The 22,486-nt window shown below is 40.9% G+C and overlaps 2 protein-coding genes across 5 annotated transcripts in view; both read left to right on the forward strand.

The window, feature by feature from the left end:
* LOC143405081 (protein FAM221A) overlaps positions 1-14,447 on the forward strand; it is a 29,945-nt gene extending 15,498 nt beyond the window's left edge. Inside the window, exons 6-7 of the mRNA XM_076863426.2 lie at positions 1,648-1,730; positions 14,185-14,447. Coding sequence (XP_076719541.2) covers positions 1,648-1,730; positions 14,185-14,253 — 152 coding nt within the window. The 3' untranslated portion in view covers positions 14,254-14,447. The remainder of the gene's footprint in view (positions 1-1,647; positions 1,731-14,184) is intronic.
* A 4,357-nt stretch (positions 14,448-18,804) lies between these two features.
* On the forward strand, positions 18,805-21,996 carry LOC143405090 (tubulin beta-4B chain-like). 4 transcript variants are annotated; one of them, XM_077110671.1, is made up of 5 exons: positions 18,805-18,861; positions 19,601-19,709; positions 20,034-20,144; positions 20,819-20,910; positions 21,517-21,996. In XM_077110671.1, the coding sequence occupies exons 1-5, from the start codon at positions 18,805-18,807 to the stop codon at positions 21,883-21,885; spliced, it is 738 nt and encodes a 245-aa protein (XP_076966786.1). In that variant the 3' UTR covers positions 21,886-21,996. The 4 variants fall into 4 exon arrangements, with proteins under 4 accessions (XP_076966786.1, XP_076719553.1, XP_076719561.1 ...); XM_076863438.2 differs by having other exon boundaries at positions 20,819-21,996; XM_076863446.2 differs by lacking the exon at positions 20,034-20,144 and having other exon boundaries at positions 20,819-21,996.
* The last annotated feature ends 490 nt before the right edge of the window (positions 21,997-22,486 follow it).

A 22,486-nucleotide genomic window follows, 5' to 3' on the forward strand; every position in this document is an offset into this window, starting at 1 on the left:
TTTATGGTTCTGGTGTTTGAATCAGAGTGCCCTCTAGTGGATTGATTACCTCCATCCTTTGGATTTTCCCCAAGGGTATGTAATCCAGTGATAACCATGGGTTAGGATTTTGCCATTCATACATTAAGAGCAAATAAATTCATTTAAAACAACTATTATTATGTATTTCCTTTATTGAAAAAAGGAATGAAAATATTGAGGATAGAAATTAAAGATTTTTTGGTTTTTGTTTTGTCGGTGGTGTGGATCCTACATAGGGTTCCATGCAGGCTGGGCAAGTGCTCTGGAAATTGGTATGGTATATTTTAGGTTTTAATATTTTAAAATGAGAACTTTCTTTGACTTTATTTGTATCTTAATGCACCCTGACATTCTCCACAAGAGATTCTAATGCTGCTTAAAAAAAAATCAACACTCAATGAAGCAATAATTGAATGTAAAAAATGAACAACAACAACAACAAAACACAATCATAGCAGCTTTCAAAATTGATATCATTGCTGAATTAAGCCTCAGTTTAGAATGAGTTTAGTGGCAGCCATAGCATGGGGCACGTGAGGTGATTAAGTCCTTTCAACTTATTGGAAAGGAGAAAGTACAAGTTTCCCAGTGCCGATGCATGGAATACTAACACTGAATTTTGAAGAAGTTGGTACAGTGACCTTTAATGATGCAGTGGTCAAGGACATCCAAAAAGAGCTTTCCAGAGCTACTTTTCAACAAGTATAGACTATGCATGCTAATTTTCTGTAGTCGCCTCTGGTAAGAGTGATCCATGTACCACTAAAATGCAAGTCTGGGAAAGGGAGTCTGCAAGGACATAGTTTAAATGGCCCAACCTGATCCAGGAATAGACCCAGAGTTTCCAGAGGTGTGGATTTTCCTTTCATATTCGAAGCTTTCTCAACAAAGCTTTTGTGAAAGATAGTTGAGATATGTTGCACCCTGTGGAAATTTACTGGGGTTAGATGCTTTTATGGTTGCTGGTTGAGCCAGAAAAGAGATGTCTAGGTTGCTATTTTGTTTTGGAAATGAAAGCACCCTATAAAGACATTCATTTGTACTGAAGGTGAACTTTTCTCCATAGGCTTTTGGAGGATCTACAAAGAAAATTAGATTTTTCTTACTGAAGCAGTTTTAAATTTCTTTTAGCCTACAAATTAGAACTTCATTAATTTTACAAAATAAATACTATGAAAGATGACTAAAATTCAAAGCGGATAGTATCATCATTGTGGTTGCCTATACAAGGCTTCAGTAAAGCCTCAGTAATGCCGACAGCAATGCATTACATCATGCATTTATCATACTTTTGTATTATATTATCCTTCATGTACAAAGCATAATATGGATTTCTAGTTGTAATGTCAAAAGTTGGACATAGCTAAGTGCACTCATATGGAATAGCTGCGTTGCGTTAATACAGCCAGTTGAATATTTGAGAGAATGTTTGCTGCTATTGGTTTACTTCTGTCTTGTGATGCCATTCTTTCTTAAAAAGAATTAGGTATTGGGACTTCTTGGGCCATTTCTCATTCAAAAAATAAAACATCACCTAGCAGGAAGAAATATTTCATTGTATTTTTTCAACTTTGGGGGAATATATGTCATAAATATGTCATTACTTAGTTTTTTTTTCCATGTCAGTAGGTACAAGTAGTCAAGATTCTTCCTTAAGGAGACCTGATGAGGATGACATGGCTTTCTTTGAAAGGCGATATCAGGAAAGGGTAGGTTTCTAAGGAAATTCACTGGTATTAAGCATTTACTTGTAACAAATACACTATAGAATGATTATACTTTGAATGTGGAATATCATAAAAAAATAATTTACAAGGTTTTTACTTACAGTTGGTATTAGGCCTGGAGGTTTACATACATTAATTCAGAAAGAAGCAGGACTAATGAATAATGTGATATATACTATGATTGATTTATAGAGGTCATAAATATTGATTAATATACAAATAAAATAACAATATCAACTGTCAGCATATTTGTAAATTATATGGACTCTCCTCTGCCCTGCTGCTGGGAATTGAGCCCAGGGCCTCACTCATGTGAGGCAAGTTTTGTACCATTGAGCTATAACCCCATGCCCATCTGTATCTGGAATTTGTGTTTTCTTAAAGTACCAGATATATTTATTTTTAAGTTTAAAATATGTGATTCAGGGAGAGGGGATAGAGAAAGGATGGTTAACAGGTACAGAGGCGTAGGAATAACTTCCAGCGTTCTGTAACATAGAAGGGTTCCTATGGTTGACAACAATAAAATGTACATTTCAACATAGCTGGTAGGATTTTGGAATGTTTTCAACACCTAGAGAAAATAAATGTTTAAGGTGATAGATATGCCATTTACCCTGATGTCATTACACTTATGTACACGTAGTGAAATATCACACTGTGCCTCATGAATATATACAATATGTGCTCATTAGAAATAAAACATGTATCATAAAAACCGACAAGTTGTCAAATGAAGATTGAATATACCTTGAATTCTTTTTTTTTTTTTTAAAGAGAGAGAGACAGAGAGAGAGAATTTTAATATTTATTTTTTAGTTTTCGGCAGACACAATATCTTTTTTTTAAGAGAGAGAGAGAGAGAGAGAGAGAGAGAATTTTAATCTTTTATTTTTTAGTTTTCGGTGGGCACAACATCTTTGTTTGTATGTGGTGCTGAGGATCGAACCCAGGCCACACGCATGCCAGGTGAGCGCGCTACCGCTTGAGCCACATCCCCAGCCCTATACCTTGAATTCTTAATCTGTACTATTTCTTTTTACAGGTTTTTTTTTGGTTTCAAGTTAAAATTTCCTGATAACTTTTTTTTTTTTTTTTTTTTTTTTTAAAGAGAGACCCCTAAACAAAGGTCTTAACAATTGCTAGGACCCAAGCAGTGTGGTATGATGTGTTCCCACTTTCAGTGATGGCCAGTTTCATCACTTCTCCCCAGAGTGTGAAGGCCTGGAGAAGAAGCATAGTGTTTTGTTCATCCTTGTATTTTTCCTAGTGCCTAGTGTACTGCCTTATATGTACTAAGTTTTGCATAAGTAATTATTTATGGAAAATAAAAAAATTAACACATAATTGACATTTGCCTTCATGGATGTCAACTACATAGACCTTTTTTATACTTCCAAAAGTTTCATAGCAGTGTTCATATTTGAGAAATTTGACTTTGGTTTTTGTTAAATGAAAGTCTGTTGGCTTAAGGCTCTATGAGGGATGGTATTTCAGCTGTATGACAGAAACTGCTTCCTTTAGGACTGTTTTCTTGTCAGGGTATTATTATCTCTCCAACTAAGTAGCAAACCCCACGAAAGTAAAGACTATTTTTTTTTTTCCTTTGTGGTGCTGGGGATCCAACCCAGGACCTCATGCATGCTAGGTAAGCATTTAGCCACGGAACTACACTCCCAGGCCTCCATTCACTTTTTGTTGTATCCTCTATGACTCTTAGATAAGAGCTCATTGAATAACCACAGATATGAAAAAATAAATTTACCATCCAAGAGCAAAGGAAATGAGGAGGAGATAGATTAGCTTAGCTTTCCTGATGAAGACTTTTGAAACAAATGGGGAGAATCCTGATCAGTGCTTAAGGCTTAACTGGACAGTAGAACTTTTTCGAGATGGAACTATCTGTGCTATAGCCATTCACCATAAGTGCTTCTGTGAGTCTAAATTTAAATGACTTAAAATTTGAAATGAATTACCTCAGTCACACTACCCACATTTCAAGTGCCTAGAAGTCACATGTGGCTAGCGACTGCCTTAAAGGACAGCACAGATATTAAACTTTTCTATCTTTGCTGAAAATTCTTTTGGAAAGCTCTGGCTTAAGGTTGTCTCAGTTTGTTGGGACTGCTGAAACAAAATTCCTAAACTGTGTGGTTTGTATACAATTTTATTTCTCAGTTTTGGAGGTTGGGTGTCTTAGATCTAGGTGTGCAATTTCAGTGTCTGGTGAGGGCTGTCTTCTGGTCCACAGATGGCGCCTTCACATTATGCCCTCACGTGGTAGACAAGGCAAGGCAACTCTCTGGGGCCTCCTTCACAGGGCGCTAGTCCCATGCACAAGGTGCCAACTCTCATAACCTAATCCTTGCCTGTAGGTTCCACTTCCAAAGTTTCAGCATATGAATTTGGGGGTGGAGGTCAGAAACTTTTAGACCATAATAAAGAGAAAAGAGGTAGTAGGAGGACATCTGGGAGGGAGATAAAATGTCCAGAGTGATTGCTGAGAGCCATTGCCAAGTAGGTATGACGCATGGCATGACCCAGGTCATTTGCAGTGACATTGTGTGAAAGGTGACCTTGCTCAAGGACCAGGGCGGATCCAGGTTTAGGGTGTATCCTGCTGGGATTAGGGAGTGTCCTGCTCCTTGAGTTTAGGGAGGTTCCAGGTTTAAGGTTATTCCTGCTGGGAATAGGGCGTATCCTGCTGCCTCAGGCGCCTTGAGTTCCTGTTGAATTCTCTCCGGATTCAGAGAGTATTTGGGATTCAGAGCCCAGTGGAGAGTGTGGATTTTGCCCAGAACGTGGATTTCCCCAGAACGTGTTTGTAGAGTGCCGGTGTGAGTTCGGGAATAAAGAATTGCTGTTTGAATCTACAAGGCTGTGAGTGGCTCGTGATTTTGTGCCCAGCCAGACTGTGGCAAGTGATTTTTAAAAAATGCTTTTTTTGTAGCTCCATTGAGGGTAGGGGTTATAATGAAACTGATCTTCATTTTTGGAACACACACATTCACAGACTGATTTTAATTGTTCTGGGTTCTAGAACTCTATGTCCTCAGAGGCCTGGGTAGTGTGACAGTGTTGAAGACATGCCAGTGTATTTGCTTGTGGGAAGATAATGAAAGGAGTTCTTATTTATGAATGTTTTAAAGGATATTCCAGGCACATCCAGAGTGCAGTAACCTGGAATGTCTGGATTTATGAGATATAGTTCATAACTCCCTCAGCCTGTGTGATTTATGGCTTTATGAGACAACTTATAACCTGTCTAGCCTGTATGATTAATGCTGTTCAAATCTAGTTACCCCAATAGAAATGGTTTCCTCTGAGTTGACATGTGTCTCACGCATCAGTAGTCCCTGTCTTTTACTCCAGAACTGTTGAGAGAAAAGGGACCATTAGCAAACTGTATCTCTTGGTTCAGGATCCCTCTCAAGAGCAGTGCTGTGTGGGTATCTGGGTCTTGCTTCTATCCTTTGCCAATCACTGGTAACATTTGGTGTGGGAAGAATCTTATGATAATAGTAAGTTGGTTTGGACAGTTGAAGGCTTGGTGGTTGCCGCAGTCTGGCTGGGCACAAGATCACGAGTCACTCAAACAGGAACAAACTTTATTTTTGAAATAGCCGCCAATACCCCGTACGCGCCTGGGAAGATTCCCGATCCACACACGCGGCGTTCCCCCGGTCCCGGAACCCCAGAGCAAGTTCCTCCCCCGGAATTCCCTCCTACTGCACTTTCCCAACCAATGGGACCTCTCCAGGAGTCCCGTAGCAGGCCGAGGTAAACAACAGGAGTCTGGTATCCATATGAATGTAATTTTTAACATAATCATATCTCTCAATGGCTAGCTGGCATCACCTTTCAGTCAAAAATGCCATGCATCACATTAATTGGCTGTGGCTCTTAGCATCTCCTCCCTTCTGTTTAATTAAGCAACAAGCAAAGTGGCTAGGGACTGTGCCTGTTAAGTTTCTCCAGTTCAACATATGGTCCTTACCCGTCATCGGAAAACTGACCTTTAGGCATCAGCCTCCTGTCTTAGGTTGATACCACTGCAATTGGATCATACCCATCACTGACTACCGGTCCAGCATATAGCCATACTTGTGGATAGGCCTATGCACCAGTGGGGGGGTGAGGTTCTTTGCCTCACCTCTGTTGGCCCCCAGATTTGGCCTTGGTGCCAGTGGGGGGGTGAGGTTCTTTGTCTCACCTCTGTTGGCCCCCAAAATTAGACCATCACTAGTAGAAGGGAGGAGGATACAGAAATGCCACGACACCAAATCAATTGACGGCTCCTTAGGAAAAATTGCATCACTGGTGACACATCAGCAAAGATACGCCAGCATTACCATAATTCGCTGCATCAACAGATAGATCACAATGCATACAAGTGATACATAGTCCAGGCAAGTTCTGTAAGCAGTTCAAAGAGGAGGAATCTATCAATATGTCCAATTCCTCCCAAGATAAATCGACTCATTGATTGAGCATTACTTGTTGAGTTATTATTCATTGATGTATCAGTTTATACAGTTTGTTGTGATAATTATCGAAGAAGTTGTAGTCTGGTTTCATCTTTGTCTTCACCGGCACTGGGATGAAAATAGGAATTTTGACAATGATGTTAAAAAAAAAAAAATGTAACATTTCAACAGGTACTAAGAAAACATTTTTTAGAACAATTTACATTATCCTGAACAGAATTATTAAATATAATGAAAAGGAAAGATGAAAGTAAACAAACAGATCTGTTAACCTGCTTATTTGTACACATATTAAAACAATCTTCAACAGCTGTTTACCCAATTTAAATTAAACCACTAAAATCACATGAATAATAAAAAAATTTGGATCCATTTATTCATGAGCGCTCCTCATATATGATATATGGACATATGCACATACAGACATACAACACAAAACAGAAGTATGCACACGTAACATACAACACATAAGACAATAGTAAAGGCCTTGTAGCTTTATCTAGGTGAAATCTCCATTGCAATGTTAAAAACTCCACAGTCAAAAAATAAAACTGATCAGAAAAACATTAACCTAGGTCTGTACGAGCTCAAAAATAAAATAGAACTTTATGATGTGGGAAAAAGCAATAATAAAATAGATATTGAAAAAAGCATCCTGGTTAATCACTGTCACAGATGTAAGAATAGCCAAGCTGGAGTTCTGGATATCAGCTGTTATGGATTTCAGTCAAATCATCTTCTTTTTGGTTTGTAGAAATTGTTTTAGTTAACCTCTCTGGAATCCAAATCGGCTGCTGTTTTCCCTGTGGAAAAACACAAACAGAGCCCCGACTCCAGACAATCACTGGGTCAGACCTTTCCATTGTCCTGTTAGAATATCCTTCCAAAGTACCTTAGGCTTATGTATATTTTTTGGATTCAAATGTCTTTCCTCAGCACTAAGCTCTGATGAATCCAAATTTAAAAAGTTTAGAGTAAAAAGGGTTATTTTAAGTTTATCTTTGGGGGATATATACCCCTTTCCAATTCCCTCCTTTTGTTTTAATAAGTACATTTTAATAGTTTGATGAGCTCTTTCAACTATGCCTTGTCCTTGTGGATTGTATGGAATTCCTGTTATGTGAGTAATGCCAAATGATGAGCAAAATTGTTTAAAAGAGGTAGAAGCATAACCAGGACCATTATCTGTTTTTAACTGTTTTGGAATGCCCACAGTGGCAAAATTTTGTAAGCAATGAGCTATAACATCTTTAGTTTTTTCTCCGGCATGAAGGGAGCCCATCAAAAATCCAGAAGAAGTATCAACTGTAACATGCAAATATTTTAATTTTCCAAATTCTGGCAAGTGTGTGATGTCCATCTGCCAAATATGGTTAGGTATCAGTCCTCTAGGATTGACTCCAAGATTAACTTGTGGTAAAAATGTCACACAATTTTGGCATTGTTTTATTATATGTCTGGCTTGTTCTTTAGTTATTTTAAAACGCTTTTGTAAAATATTAGCACTGACATGGAACCTTTTATGAAAATTTATAGCTTCTTCTATTGTGGAGAAAATATGTATGTCATGTGTAGATTTATCTGCTAATTCATTGCCCAAACTAAGGGCTCCAGGCAATCCTGTATGTGCCCTGATATGTCCTATAAAGAATGGATCTTTTCTGTCCCAGATTAGACTTTGTATAGTGGAAAACAAAGAGAAAACAGTAGAAGAAGGGGAAATCCTACCAGCATCTTCAAGGGATTCTATAGCATTAACTACATACTGACTATCAGAAAATAAATTAAATACAGAGTCTTTAAACATCATAAAAGCTTGTAATACTGCATTAAGCTCTACCTTTTGAGCTGATTGTTTGGGTACTAAAAATGTAAAAGTTTGATCAGGGGTAACTACTGCTGCTGTACCATTATTTGACCCATCAGTGAATATATTTGGAGCATTCATGATAGGGGTCTTTTTTGTCATTTTTGGAAAAACTACAGGATGTTTAGACCAAAAAGACAACAAAGGATTAGATGGTAAGTGATTATCAAATGAAACATTAGATTTACACATGATTATTGCCCAAGTATTTAACTCATTGGCTAACTCATCAATTTGATCCATAGTATATGGAGTAATAATTTTATTGGGAGAAATCCCAAACACTCCCTTTGCTGCTTTTATTCCTTTGAGTATTAATTGTCCTACAGCCTCAGGATATCTAGTAAGAATAGTATTAGGAGAATAAGATAAATGTATCCACAATAATGGACCTTCTTGTCAAAATACTCCTGTAGGAATATTTTTTGTTGGTAGTACAATAAATAATAAAGGCAAACTTATATCAATTCTATCCAAGTGCATATTTTCCATATATATTTCAGTGATTTTTAATGCCTTTCTTGCTTCAGGCGTTAACATGTGGGGTGAATTTGGATCTGATGGACCTTTTAGGATATCAAATAAAGATCCTAGCTCTCCTGTTGGTATGCCTAGATAAGGCCTTATCCAATTTATGTCTCCCAATAACTTTTGAAAGTCATTAAGTGATTTGAGTTGATCTACTCATATTTGAATTTTTGGTGGATGGACCATGGTTGAGGATAACAGAACTCCTAAATAAATAATTGGAAGATTTAATTGTACTTTATCTATTGCTATCTCTAGATTATAACCTTTTAATAAATTTGTAAGTGTGGCATAACATTCTAGCAATGTGTTTTTATCTTTATGTGGCAATAACATATCATCCATATAGTGAAATATTTGTAGTTCAGGATTTTGATTTCTAAGTGGTTGGATTGCTTTGTTAACATAAATTTGACACATAGTTGGACTATTAGCCATCCCCTGAGGGAGTACTTTCCATTCATATCTCTGATCAGGACCTTCATGATTTAGTGCAGGGATAGTAAATGCAAAATGTGGACTATCCTCAGGATGAATTGGAATTGAAAAAAAACAATCTTTAATATCTATAGCTAAAACATACCAGCTTTTTGGTAAAGCAGACAATTGGGGAATCCCTGATTGAGCAGGTCCCATAATAACCATCTCATTATTAATGGCTCTTAAATCTTGTAATAATCTCCATTTACCAGATTTCCTTTTAATGACAAAAATGGGAGTATTATGGGGAGATACGGAAGGTTGTATATGTCCCTCCGCTAATTGTTGTTTGACCAGGTCATGGGCTACTTGTATCTTTTCTTTAGTCAAGGGCCACTGAGGAACCCACGCTGGTCTGTCTGATTTCCAAGTAATTTTGATTGTCTCAGTGGCCCTTTTTGAAAACCCAATCCATGTCTATTTATTTCTTGATCTATTTGAATTGGTGCTGTCATACCTTGTTCTTGTTCTCTTAATTTTTTTTCTTTCCTAAAGCCTTGTCTCGCCCTAGTAGTGGGCACGTTAGGACTGATGTTATTTGTTAATGTCAAACCTAATTGATCTAGGACATCTCGTCCTCATAAATTTATAGTTCCTTCACATCCTTCAGGATCTTCCAATCATTGCACTTCTATGGGGATTAGTCGCCACTCCTAGGCCTAGAAGTGTTTGAGTGGCTTGTTGTAATGGCCAATGTTTTGGCCATTCTTGACGAGATATGATGTTGAGGTCAGCACCTGTGTCCAGCAGCCCATTAAATTCATGTCCTTGAATATTTAGTTTTAGCATGGGGCGAGAATCTAAATTTAAAGACAGCATAGCCCAATCTACACCTGTGGAGCCCAATCCCCTGGTACCTCTTTTTACAGTACGGCTGGAAAATATCATGTAGGCTGGGTACTATTAGTAACTGTGCTATTCTATCTCCTAGTGAAATTACTGATATACCTCTTGGAGAACTAGCTATAATTTTTATTTCACCTTCATAATCGGGATCAATTACCCCAGGACTTATCATAAGTCCTTTTAGTGTAGAAGAACTGCGTCCCAATAATAAGCCTACTGTTCCTTGGGGAAGAGGTCCTTTTACTCCTGTGGGAATGATTTGAACTCCCATCTCTGGAGTTAGTACTGCTCTTGCAGAGGCGCAGATGTCCAACCCTGCGCTCCCACTAGTTTGTCTGATGAGGGATCTAATGGATGATGTGTCCTGGGCACTACCTTGATGGTGCTGCTGGGTTCCTCCATTGCCCCGTATATTTGTGGTTTTGGGCCCCGGAGCATTGGGCCCTCCAGACCGTTTTTTGGCAATGGAGCCTGATGCCTTTCTCCACCATATCGTGGGTAAACACTTGGTCCTTGTCCGTTTTTTGATAACGGAGTGCCCTCTATGGTGGTTTGAGAATGGCATTCATTAGCCCAATGTCTCCCTCTATGGCGTCGTGGGCAAATACCTGGTATTCTATTCCTTTGATCCCTAGCTTTGTTAAACCCTCCTCCTATGGGGCAACTCCTTTTAAAATGTCCTGTTTGATCACAATTGTAGCATGTTTTTGGCCTGGCATCTAAAGCCTGTTGTACTGCTGCTAAGACTTGCCCTTATTCATTAATGTCTCTACATAATTTAATATATGTGTTTAAATCTTCATGTTTCCATGGTCTAATGACCTCTCTGTAGCAACGATTTGCTTGGTCATAAGCCAGTTGTTTTATAAATGGCATTGCCTGTTCTGTATCTCCAAATATTCTAGAAGCTGTCTGAATAAGCCTATCTACAAATTCAACGTAAGGTTCATTAGTTCCTTGTATTACCTTAGATAACTGTCCTTGTAAATCTCCATGCCCCTGTAAAGTTTTCCATGCCCTAACTGCATCTACAGCAATTTGTGCGTATACACCAGGATCATATTCAATTTGTTGCCGTTGACCCTCATAAGGTCCCTTTCCTAACAACATTTCTAGATTTCTTTGAGGGTAACCGGCTGCTGCATTTCGCCTAGCTGTCTCCGTGCAAAATTCCTCATTGGCAACCTTCCATAACAAATATTGTCCTCCATTTAGCACAGATCGACACATGTTAGCCCAATCTGCTGGTGTCATGTCCAAGTTGGTAATAGATTCGACCATACTTATGGTGAAGGGTGCTTGCGGGCCATAGGTTGTTACAGCCTCCTTTAATTGCTTCACTGTTTTGAAATCTAAAGCATGGTGAATTCGTTGCCCTCCTGCCTGCTCAAGTACAGGGCATGCTAATCTTTGGGGTCCTGCCTCAGGATTTTGTCCATCAACTATGGGGGTTGAGGGCCGCTCAGCTGTAGGTGGAGCTGTTGGTTGAATTATGCCCTCTGGTGATAGAATGGAGTTAGTAGCAGCCTCCTGTTGTAATTCCCCGCCTGATAGTTGTTTTTCCTCTAAGCTTTCTTTCTTCAAATTTTCCTCTGTCTGACTAACTCGAGAGACCTTCTCTTTTGCTTGACCTGACATGTTTTCTACCACAGTCTGGACCTCTAATAATTTACTTAACAGTCTTTCGGTTTGTTTTTTACTAGTTTCTAATCTACTATAAAGGTAACGCAACCCAATAAGATAACATAAAAGAAAACCGAAACAGAATGAAACAAAAACGGAGCAAAAAATAGTTGTATCAATTTTCTCTTTCTCAGGGCCGAACAACTTCAAACCTTGAGCCAACCATTTTTCCCAGTTTGCCTGAGAAAATTCTAGGGATAGGCAGCTTGAAACAAAAACAAAATAAATCAAAAGAAGAACACATTGTATTTTGAAATGGTCACCCATTCTGTCGCCTTCCCTCAGGGGTGAGCAATTTTACTCACCTCCAAGCTTCAGGCGTTCCCCGTACGGGCCACCAATTGCCTCAGTCTGGCTGGGCACAAGATCATGAGCCACTCAAACAGGAACAAACTTTATTTTTGAAATAGCCGCCAATACCCCGTACGCGCCCGGGAAGATTCCCGATCCACACACGTGGCGTTCCCCCGGTCCCGGAACCCCAGAGCAAGTTCCTCCCCCGGAATTCCCTCCTACTGCACTTTCCCAACCAATGGGAACTCTCCAGGAGTCCCGCAGCAGGCTGAGGTAAACAGCAGGAGTCCGGTATTCATATGAATGTAAATTTTAACATAATCATATCATCTCAATGGCTAGCTGGCATCACCTTTCAATCAAAAATGCCATGCATCATATTAATTGGCTGTGGCTCTTAGCAGGTGGTAACATGGTTTAGCAGCTACTTTCAGAGGTTATTGAAAAGTTGCTTCTTTTATATATCAGGTCAGATTATTTTCTTCTGCTATGATGATGCTTGTTCTCTTTTCCCCAAGAAAGGAGAATTTTAATAAGGAAACAAGTATGAAAGATCTGCTAGGTGCAAGGCACTTTATGCAGAAATTAATTTTTTAACATTTTTTTATAACTTTATCTTATTTATTTATTTATATGTGGTGCTGAGGATCCAACCTAGTGCTTTACCAGTACTAGGCAAGCACTCTACCACTGAGCTACATCCCCAGCCCTAGGAAATAAATATTAAAAGAAAGGGAAAGTAGGAGAAGGAGGTACTTGGGACTCTAGATGGATGTATTAAGTATTATTTTAAGTGAGTAAACACTGCTTTTGTTTGTTGTTTTGCATGTTTGCTACATTTTTAAAAAAAGAGTTAATATAATTGGGCATGGTGGAACACACCTGTAATCCCAGTCACTCAGGAGCCTGAGGCAGGAAGATTGGAAATTCCAGGTCAGCCTCAGCAATTGAGTGAGCCTTGTTTCAAAATAAAAAAATAAGAAGGCCTGGGGATGTGGCTCAGTGGTAAAGTGACACTGGGTTCAATTTCCAGTAGTCGTTCCTACCAAGTGTTACTGCAAATCTCACATTTGGCTTTAAATGGTAGGAGACAGGGGAGCAGCAATTGTTGAGTACTTATTGAGTGTCCAGATCTTTATCTATATAATCTTACTTATGCCTTCAGAACAACCTTGAGACGTGGCTATTATTACTATGTCTTTTTTAAAAACAAATAAGAAACTATTGGTTAAATTACTTGCCCCAAATCTTTAATATAAATGGAAGAGATAGAATTCAGATGCTCTTCTTTTCACCTCCAAAACCTGTAATCTTTGCCTTAGAGTAGGGTGTCCTTTGGAGGTCCTTCAGATGACCTGTTGACTGATAACAGTGTGTGAAAGTGAAATGAATGCATGGTTCCTGAATGAGGTTTGTTTCACAGAGGAGAGAGAAAATAATGAGGGAGAAGTACAGATTTGTTTTATTACTTTTATTATTGGGAATTTGTTGCTTTGATTTGATGGGATTGGGATAGACTGGTTTTAACAGGTCCCTCCTGGTTTCTTCACACTATCTCTCCCAGGTTGGAAGCTAGGAAGCCCTGTCTCCACCTGCCATGCCCTTTATTTTCTGTCCCCTTCTCTTGTCTATGAAAATTGAGGTGTGTGAATATGAGTGGGGGTAAGAAGCAGGTGGGCTTGTGTTCTGCTTTGTGTTCTTTAATCCCATGGGAAGGGTTTACATGTGTCTGAAATGTTAAAAGGCTGCCACTTTGGGAATGTATGCGGCTGCTTTGCTTGAACTCCAATGGAGAGGACAAGGACTTTGGGAAGAACACTAGGAGATTATAGACACCAGAATTACAGGGAAGCATCCTTAAAGGAGTCCAGGTGTCAGAGACAGTCCGGCTGGCTTAGGTGCATTCTGTAACTGTAGGCAATGTGCACAGGCTGGATGTATAGTTAGGCTTTTAAGTATTAAAAAAATTTCTTTACTAGCAGTTCAAGTTAATTGATCCTCTCTTCTAAAGCAATGTTTATTTATATATTATTTTTATTAAAATGCTTCTGTAAAGTTAAAATCACAGCACTTAAAAACAGGCAATCATGTCTCTTTAAGGATCGGATTTTGGCTTTAGTATATGGCAGCTTATTAACTGTGTGGCATGGCTGTGATAAATAAGGCCTGAATCCAAATGAGGTATGTGCAGTCTTTTGTTCCTTAGAATGGTCTACTACTTAGTAAATAAATGAATGTTTTAAATTTACAGGTAAAAATGGAAAAGGCAGCTAAGATGAAAGGAAAATCTCCGTTGCCATCAACTACAAAACCTTCGTGAAGGCTGTTGGACAGCTTAAAACATCATGCAAATATATCTTTCTGCTCACTTAAATGTAATAATAGAGTTCATACTCTCTCAGATTATTTACTTTTAATTGTGTAAATATGTCTTTTTGGATGTTTTGTTCATTTATTGAAAGGAAAAATTGCCTTATATTATTTTGATAAAAATAAATGATTTACTACTTTGTATATACTTTTTCTCTTTCTTGGGTAGGAAAGTTAGGTTATTCTCATAGAAGTCAAACTGAAAATACAGTAAATATTTTTAGTCTATTATAATTCAACTTTTCCATCCTATTTAAGAAATTAAAGACATTATCAATGTTTGTCAACAAACATGTCACTTTCTCATTCAAAATTGAAAGTTAAAATTATTAAATTTTTTCTTTTTTAAGTTTTGTAAGGTCTATTTATTTTTTTAAATAAAAAAACTGCACTTTAGAATTATGCAATAATTTTCTAGAGATATCCACTGAGTTTTTTACACTGGTAACTAACTATCTGCTATATAAAGAAAGAGAAAGCAAGAGCACAAAGTACACAGAGGGCTGATTCTGTAGATGGCAAGATCACTGAGAGTCCAACTGCATGTTCTTGGGCCAGGCCAGAAAGTCACACCAGACAGGAGAGAAGCAAGGAGTAAAGTCTTCTGTATGAGTTGACACCTTGGGTTTATGTCAACTAAAAGGAGACTTGGGAAATTGTAGGTACCCCCTTTCTCCACAGAAAATCTTAACTGCTTTTTTCCAGAAATCTTCACCATGGCTGATTTTAGGACTGTTAATAAAATAGTTTAATGGATAAACTTCCTATTTTCCTGTTGCCCTAATTTACCTGGCGTCTTTCCTGGAAGAAATCAGTACTCCAAGTGCTGGACACCCCCTTACTAGTTTTTCACAAACATATATCTAGTATAGTAGTTTGCAGAAATGTGTAAACAAGGCCTCTGGTCTTGAGTTGGAGCTTCACAGAGATGTCTATTAAGATAAGAGAAGTTAACAATTAGGCTCAGTGGTAACAGCTGGCAGGGGGAGGAAAGAAAGGGGAGAAGAAGCTCTCCCCTTCTCAGGTGTTGTCTTTGAAGTGTTAACTTGCCCAAAACAGTGAAAGAAAAGCTGCTTTTATGTGGACTTCTGCAGACTGTGAACTTCTGAGCCCCTCCCATTATATGCTGGGTATAAAATTCTGAAACTACCTGTACTCAGGGTTCAGGGGATTGATTACAGCAAAAGCTGTGCCGTCTGAATCTGGCTGCAGCCAAAGAAAACTGTTTCCTGCTATCTTTGGTGCCTTGCCTTGTCTGTCCCTACAACAAAACGGAGCCTTGGTTTGTGGCTAGAGTTGGTATTTTGGGATGCTGAGTTACATTTATGGCAATGGGAGCTAGGAGCAATACCAAGGTACTTTAGATGGATCCAGGTTTGTGTCTCTGGGCACTGCACATGGCATTCTATACCTCTTTCCTTTTGAGATGAGATGATGATAACTAGCATCTCCAAATATTCTGGAGGTTTGTGTGTGTGTGTGCATGCGCTCGCACGCTACTTTACAAAGTTATTGTAGGGAAAAATTACTTTTCTACACACAGTTTTATGTTTCCACTTTGTAAAACCCAGACAACTTCAACAGAGGTCAGAATTATAAACAGTGACTTCTACAACCTAATCAGGACTAGAAATTCCCAAAGTTCAAAAAGTAGGAAATTGTAGGATGTGAGGAAGTGTAAGGAGAGCAGGAGCTGAGCAGCCAGCTATTCAAGTGGGGCTAAGCTCATCCTTTTTGCCATGCACACAGCTGCATTTCGGTTCTATAGCAAGAGGGGCTTATTTTTTCTTGAACCTATCTTCTAGAGGATACTAATATAATACTGAAAAACACACTTTTGTTTGGAATGAGTCATCAACCTACTTAATGAGAATCAGAATGCCTAGTGGAGACAACTCCGTTACATATCATCATACAATAAAATTAATCTGAAAAATTAATGTTGTACACATTGTTGTTTTTCCAAACTGAAAGGGAAAGATGTGGAATGAACTCAGTGTGAACAGACCAATCTCATTTTTGCCTGAACTCCAAATGTTCTCAACAGCCTAACTATTGTAATAAGGAAGAAATAGTGTATAGTCTTCAGACTGCATCCATAGGACTGGGGTTTTCCTGCAATAAGTGGTTTTTATTTTAATTTGCATAAACAAAATAGCAATCAGGAAAAAGCAAAACCTAAACACTTTTTCTGACTCTTTGTTCTTTTTTTTTTTAAAGAGAGAGTGAGAGAGAATTTTTAATATTTATTTTTTAGTTTTTGGCAGACACAACATCTTTGTTTGTATGTGGCGCTGAGGATCGAACCTGGGCCGCACACATGCCAGTCGAGCGCGCTACCGCTTGAGCCACATCCCCAGCCCCGACTCTTTGTTCGTATAGAGTGTATCAAGGTTTGTAAAAGAGAGTCTCTGCAGGAATTAACTTTCAGTGCCATAGAACCACTTTTTACATACCCCTCCCTTGTTTTTTTTTTTTTTTTTTTTAACGAGCAGGTTATCTTTGTTTTAGGAGATATAGCCCAGCATTTCATTGTTGGTTAAGACCTGGGCTCATGACACAATTGCAGGCAATGAGATAGAAGGAAAATTTGCTGGGGTCCTCTGGAAGATTGCTTGGCTCTTGCAAGGATATGAAGCAGTGACTGTAGAAATAAAGAGTGAGACCAGACCCACTTTACCCATTGCGAGATAGACTTTGGCCAGGTCTCCACTTATCCTGAGGCTTCCATAAAACCTTTCTCTAAGCTGTTCATGATGTTGGTGCCTGTAGTGCCAGCTCCAGGGGAGGCTGAGCTGGAGGATCACTAGAGCCCAGGAGTTCAAGTCCAGCCTGGGCAACATAGAGAGATGCCAACTTTCAAAAAGGGAAAAATACAAAGACTCTAACACTAATCAATGGACCACAATGGTGATTTGGGTCGTTTGAAATCCATTTTAGTGCAGATCTTAGGTTAGAAATTCTGAGCATTCCTCTTTATTCACTCTGTAGTTTCTGTTAAGGGATAGTAAATGGACTACCCCTGTGAGAAAGGATCCCAGGGGCCCCTCCCTTCTATTCTGGGCTTTCAACTTGAACCACCTTAGATCTGGAAACTAGCTGAGGAACTGTGATTTTTCCTTCCCATGATTGATGTCAGCCTGCTGCTTGTTAATTCTTAGGTTCTTCTTTTCTAACTTTTTTTTTTTTTAGTTGTAGATGGACAGAATGTCTTCATTTATTTTATTTGTTTGTATGTGGTGGTGATGATCAAACCCAGCTGCTCACATGTGCTAGGCAAGAGCTGTACCACCGAGCTACAACCTCAGCCCTCTCAGTTCTTTATGAGGGGGGAGGGGCAGTAATACAAATCAAATACCTTTTTTTTTTTTTTTTTGTATCAGGGATTGAACTCAGGGGCTTTCAAACACTGAGCCCCAGCCCCAACCGTATTTTGTATTTAATATTTAACTTAGACACAGGGACTCGCTAAGTTACTTAGTGCCTCGCTGAGGCACTTGTTGCTGAGGCTGGCTTTGAACTTGAGATCCTCCCAGCCAAATCAAACATCTTCAGCCGAGGTACTTCTGTCTTTCCCCCTGGTACATCATGAACATCAACTTGTTCAGATTCATGTCTTGGTGGTCATTAAGTTAATTATCAATCAATAGGCTCATTTGATTAGAAGAGGCACAGATTATCTCCCTATTTGAGGTCAACTAATTGGGAACTGATTGGGAACCTTAATTATATCTGTAAAAATCCTTAACAGGAGTACCTAGATTACTGTTTGAACAACTGGGAAAAGATGTGTGCACCTAGGTCAGGTGAAACTTGGAAACATCTTAATTTCACCTCACACACCTCCTACTGTTTGGGAGTAGAAACAATGTGCTTATCAGAACTAGATGAACCTGTGTTTACCATACAGCAAGTGAATTCAAAGCTCATTTATTAGTAAGCACTGTGTTACAGTGTGGAATTGGAGGCAGGGGTGGTGTGGAGGTGGAGGCCATGCCCTGGACAAATGTGAATAGTATGAGTGGCACAAGCTGTCCAGTGGAAGCCCAGAAGCTTGTCCAAGGGCAAAAGGGGTAGGAGCAGAGTCCAGGATATCCAACCCCAGCCTGAGAGGAGGCACCAGGCAGGCACCTGCCTATATGCTGGGAGTACTCCCAGGTCTGGCTTCCTAAAGCAGGACTAAGTAAGACACAGCTAATGCCCGGAGACTCCTCATGGGTGACTTGACCAACCCTTAGTATTGCAAATAGAATTCATGTTCATGATGAGGGCATCACCTGGGGCTTTACACAGGCATTTTTGCTCCTTCAATTTGAATCCCTTTCATAGGTAACCTCTCATTTCCCCGCCCAGCATTACATCACTGGGGCTGGGGGTGGGGGCGGTCCCAGGATAGAAAAGCAGAGCTGCTGGCTGAGGCAGTCTTCCCTAAACTAAGAGCTCTGGCCTCCTCTCGCTCCAAAGAGGCCTTCATTCAGCTCCTTCACCAGCTTTGGGCATCATGCGTGAAATCGTGCTCATCCAGGCAGGCCAATGCGGCAACCAGATCGGCGCCAAGGTGGGCACGTCGCTGGGGAGTGGACCCTGCATGACACAGGCCGGGGCAAAGGGTTCCAAGGATAAGAGTGGACTGAGGGGGGAGGGGGGGGTCTGGCGTGCGCAGCTACCAGGTGTGCCAGGGCGGCACATGAATATGGTGATGGAGCTAGGTGTGCCTTGAAATCAGTGACCTTTAAATTACCCAGGGACACATCCATCCTTTGTGGGCACACTTTTCCTCACCATGGCCACTTTCTTCCTCTGCCACTCAGATGCCCTCCCAACATCATGCCTACCCTCCCTCACCCACTCCTTGCCAGGGTTAGGATCCAGAGGACAACATGTACATGCCTGGCAACGACCTGTACCCTTCAAAGCTGCCTGGGGTTTGTGCCAGGAGTGAGGCCACTTGATCCTTGGTCCTGCTAGAACCCATCCTGGGACCCATCCACCAGCAGGGATTTAGGGACATTCAAACCTGCCTGGAGGGAAAGCCCCACTATGCCCACTGCTTCCTGCAAGAGGATCTTGGTCCCTCACCCCCTTTTCTCCCAATGTGCTTCCAGCCCATCAGTCTGTGACCATATATGGCTCGTGCCCTGCAGACTTCCAAGCCCCTAGGAAGCAACTAATATGGGAAATAGACCAGCTCTCTGGTCATAGTCTGACACTCTTAACTCTCTGACTACTATTCCAAGGCCATTCTAGTGACAGAATGCTGGGCCATGGAGTGATTTTTTTTTTTTTTTTCATTTCAGTTTTGGGAGGTCATCAGTGATGAACATGGCATTGACCCCACAGGCAGTTATCATGGAGATGGTGACTTACAGCTGGACAGAATCAATGTGTACTACAATGAAGCAGCTGGTGAGTATATGCATATTAAACTTGCTTCCCATACTGTGGTAGTGGAAAAGTCCTAGGTGCATAGAAATGACAAAGGAATGCATTTTTGCACATTCATATAAAATGCCAACCTCAAAAAACAGATTTCATACTTCCTTAATAGTCCTTTTTTATTTAACATGACTAAGCATGAACAGCATTTTTTTTTCTTTTCCCTTTTTCATTCCTTTGTCTCAAATGTTGGAATCTTCTGTAATGAATTCTTCTGTGAGAACTACATAGAATTATGACCCTACCCTTGTTTCTTTACCAAGCACAAGTGTAAGTGAGCTTTTGTTCCTGCAGGCAATAAATATGTTCCTCGGGCCATCCTAGTGGACCTGGAGCCAGGAACGGTAGACTCGGTGAGATCGGGACCATTTGGCCAGATATTCAGGCCAGACAACTTTGTATTTGGTATGTCTTCATGGTCCAGGGGACTGTGACTCACCTTCTTCCTGACAGCCACACATTTCACAGTTCTCAGTGTTCTGTACCCAGGTGAGACTGTGTCCACAGATGGCCCCAGTCCTGGCCTAACCCCTTGCAGACCATGGGAGTGGGGGAATATCTCTGGTCACTCTGGACAGCTCAGGATTTCAGGTCAGCCTCCTTTACAGCAATCCCTGAAGGGAAAGACTCAAGAGCAAGAAGAGCGTCTAATGAGGCTTAATAGGCTACAGGTCACTTGAAGGGACCAGGGAAAACAGTGAACCAAAGTAAAGTAATGAAGGCCAAAAGCACAGCCTGTGACCAAGATTCAGACAACTGCCTAGAGTCCCTCTTTCCCTCTGATCACACTGTGCCTTCCTCTTGCCTCATCGTACTGCATGAGAGTAGTGAGCAATGTTCCCTTAATTGCAGAGGCAGCTGAATTTTGTTAAATATTTTCTCTTCCTCAATTTTTTTCACTTTAGGATGATCCCCAGCATTTTTGAGGTTCACTGATAACATTCAGTCTTGCAGACAGTCTAGGTAACCAAAGCATACCTAAAAGGTTTTGTAAGACTAGTCCCACCTTCTCCACAGTGCAAATGACAGCATCCAGAATCCTTGTCCGTTTGTGTCTCCTATTCTCTTTCCTGTGGCAGGCCAGAGTGGAGCAGGGAATAACTGGGCCAAGGGCCACTACACAGAGGGAGCCGAGCTGGTGGACTCCATGCTGGATGTGGTGAGAAAGGAGGCAGAGAGCTGTGACTGTCTGCAGGGCTTCCAACTGACCCACTCCTTGGGGGGCGGCACTGGCTCGGGCATGGGCACCCTGCTCATCAGCAAGATCCGGGAGGAGTACCCAGACCGCATCATGAACACCTTCAGCGTCGTGCCTTCACCTAAGGTGTCAGACACGGTGGTGGAGCCCTATAATGCCACCCTGTCTCTCCACCAGCTGCTGGAAAACACGGATGAAACCTTCTGCATCGACAACGAGGCCCTGTACGACATCTGCTTCCGCACCCTAAAGCTGACCACCCCCACATATGGTGACCTCAACCACCTGGTGTCAGCCACCATGAGCGGGGTCACCACGTGCCTGCGCTTCCCGGGCCAGCTGAACGCAGACCTGCGCAAGCTGGCTGTGAACATGGTGCCCTTCCCCCGCCTGCACTTCTTCATGCCTGGCTTCGCGCCCCTGACCAGCAGGGGCAGCATGCAGTACCGCGCCCTGACGGTGCCCGAGCTCACCCAGCAGATGTTCGACGCCAAGAACATGATGGCCGCGTGTGACCCCCGCCACGGCCGCTACCTGGCAGTGGCCGCCATCTTCCGAGGCCGCATGTCCATGAGGGAGGTGGACGAGCAGATGCTCAACATGCAGAACAAGAACAGCAGCTACTTCGTGGACTGGATCCCCCACAACGTGAAGACGGCCGTGTGCGACATCCCACCGCGGGGCCTCAAGATGTCAGCCACCTTCATTGGCAACAACACAGCCATCCAGGAGCTCTTCAAGCGCATCTCTGAGCAGTTCACTGCCATGTTCCGACGCAAGGCCTTCCTGCACTGGTACACAGGCGAGGGCATGGACGAGATGGAGTTCACTGAGGCCGAGAGCAACATGAACGACCTGGTGGCCGAGTACCAGCAGTACCAGGATGCCACTGCTGAGGAACAGGGAGAGTTCGATGAGGACGAAGAGGAAGAGGTCGAGGAGGCTTAGGAACTTCTCAACCTCCTCGGTCAACTTGTCCACCAACTCCTCTATGATTGTCAACTAAGCTGCTCAGGTGTGTCTGTCCAAGTGCACTGTACTGATAATATCTGCACTCCTAATTCAGGGCTCCATACTCTCCCAATTTTCCTTCTTGCTGTTCTCAAAGTTTCAGGATTTTCTTTTTCATCAGGATAGGTTTTCTGCCTCAATGCTTTTGAGCAGTATTCCTGTTCCTTTAGGAAAGAGATGAAACTCCTTTTTTTTTTTTTTTTTTTTTAAATCTTCCCTCTCCCAAAGGATTCAAATAAAGATATTCTCAAAAGCAATCTGGGAATGATGCTGTTCCAGAATCTTTGTGAATTTGTAGAATCTAGGCCTTTTAGGTAGGGACTTCTCTTTCTCTGAATCCTTTTGAACAATGTGTTGAATACAAAGAAAAACAAGTGCTATTTTACCTATCAGATAAACAGTATACTCTAATTTAGGTGTTCTAAAAGAGCAGGCAGGGACACAACAGAGTTCCGCCTAAAATGTATTTGAAAACCACAGCAGAAATTTAAGAGAATGATGGAAGCTAACAATTTAACATTTTTTAAAAAATTACGTC

The sequence above is a fragment of the Callospermophilus lateralis genome, chromosome 1 (genome assembly GCF_048772815.1).
Source record: "Callospermophilus lateralis isolate mCalLat2 chromosome 1, mCalLat2.hap1, whole genome shotgun sequence".
In the NCBI taxonomy this organism is placed as follows: Eukaryota; Metazoa; Chordata; class Mammalia; order Rodentia; family Sciuridae; genus Callospermophilus; species Callospermophilus lateralis.

Coding starts and splice junctions, on each gene's coding strand:
- LOC143405090 (XM_076863438.2), top strand. CDS start 18,805: ATGCGTGAAATCGTGCTCATCCAGGCAGGCCAATGCGGCAACCAGATC. Junction 19,710..20,033: donor GTACTACAATGAAGCAGCTG/GTGAGTATATGC, acceptor TTGTTCCTGCAG/GCAATAAATATGTTCCTCGG. Junction 20,145..20,818: donor GCCAGACAACTTTGTATTTG/GTATGTCTTCAT, acceptor TTCCTGTGGCAG/GCCAGAGTGGAGCAGGGAAT.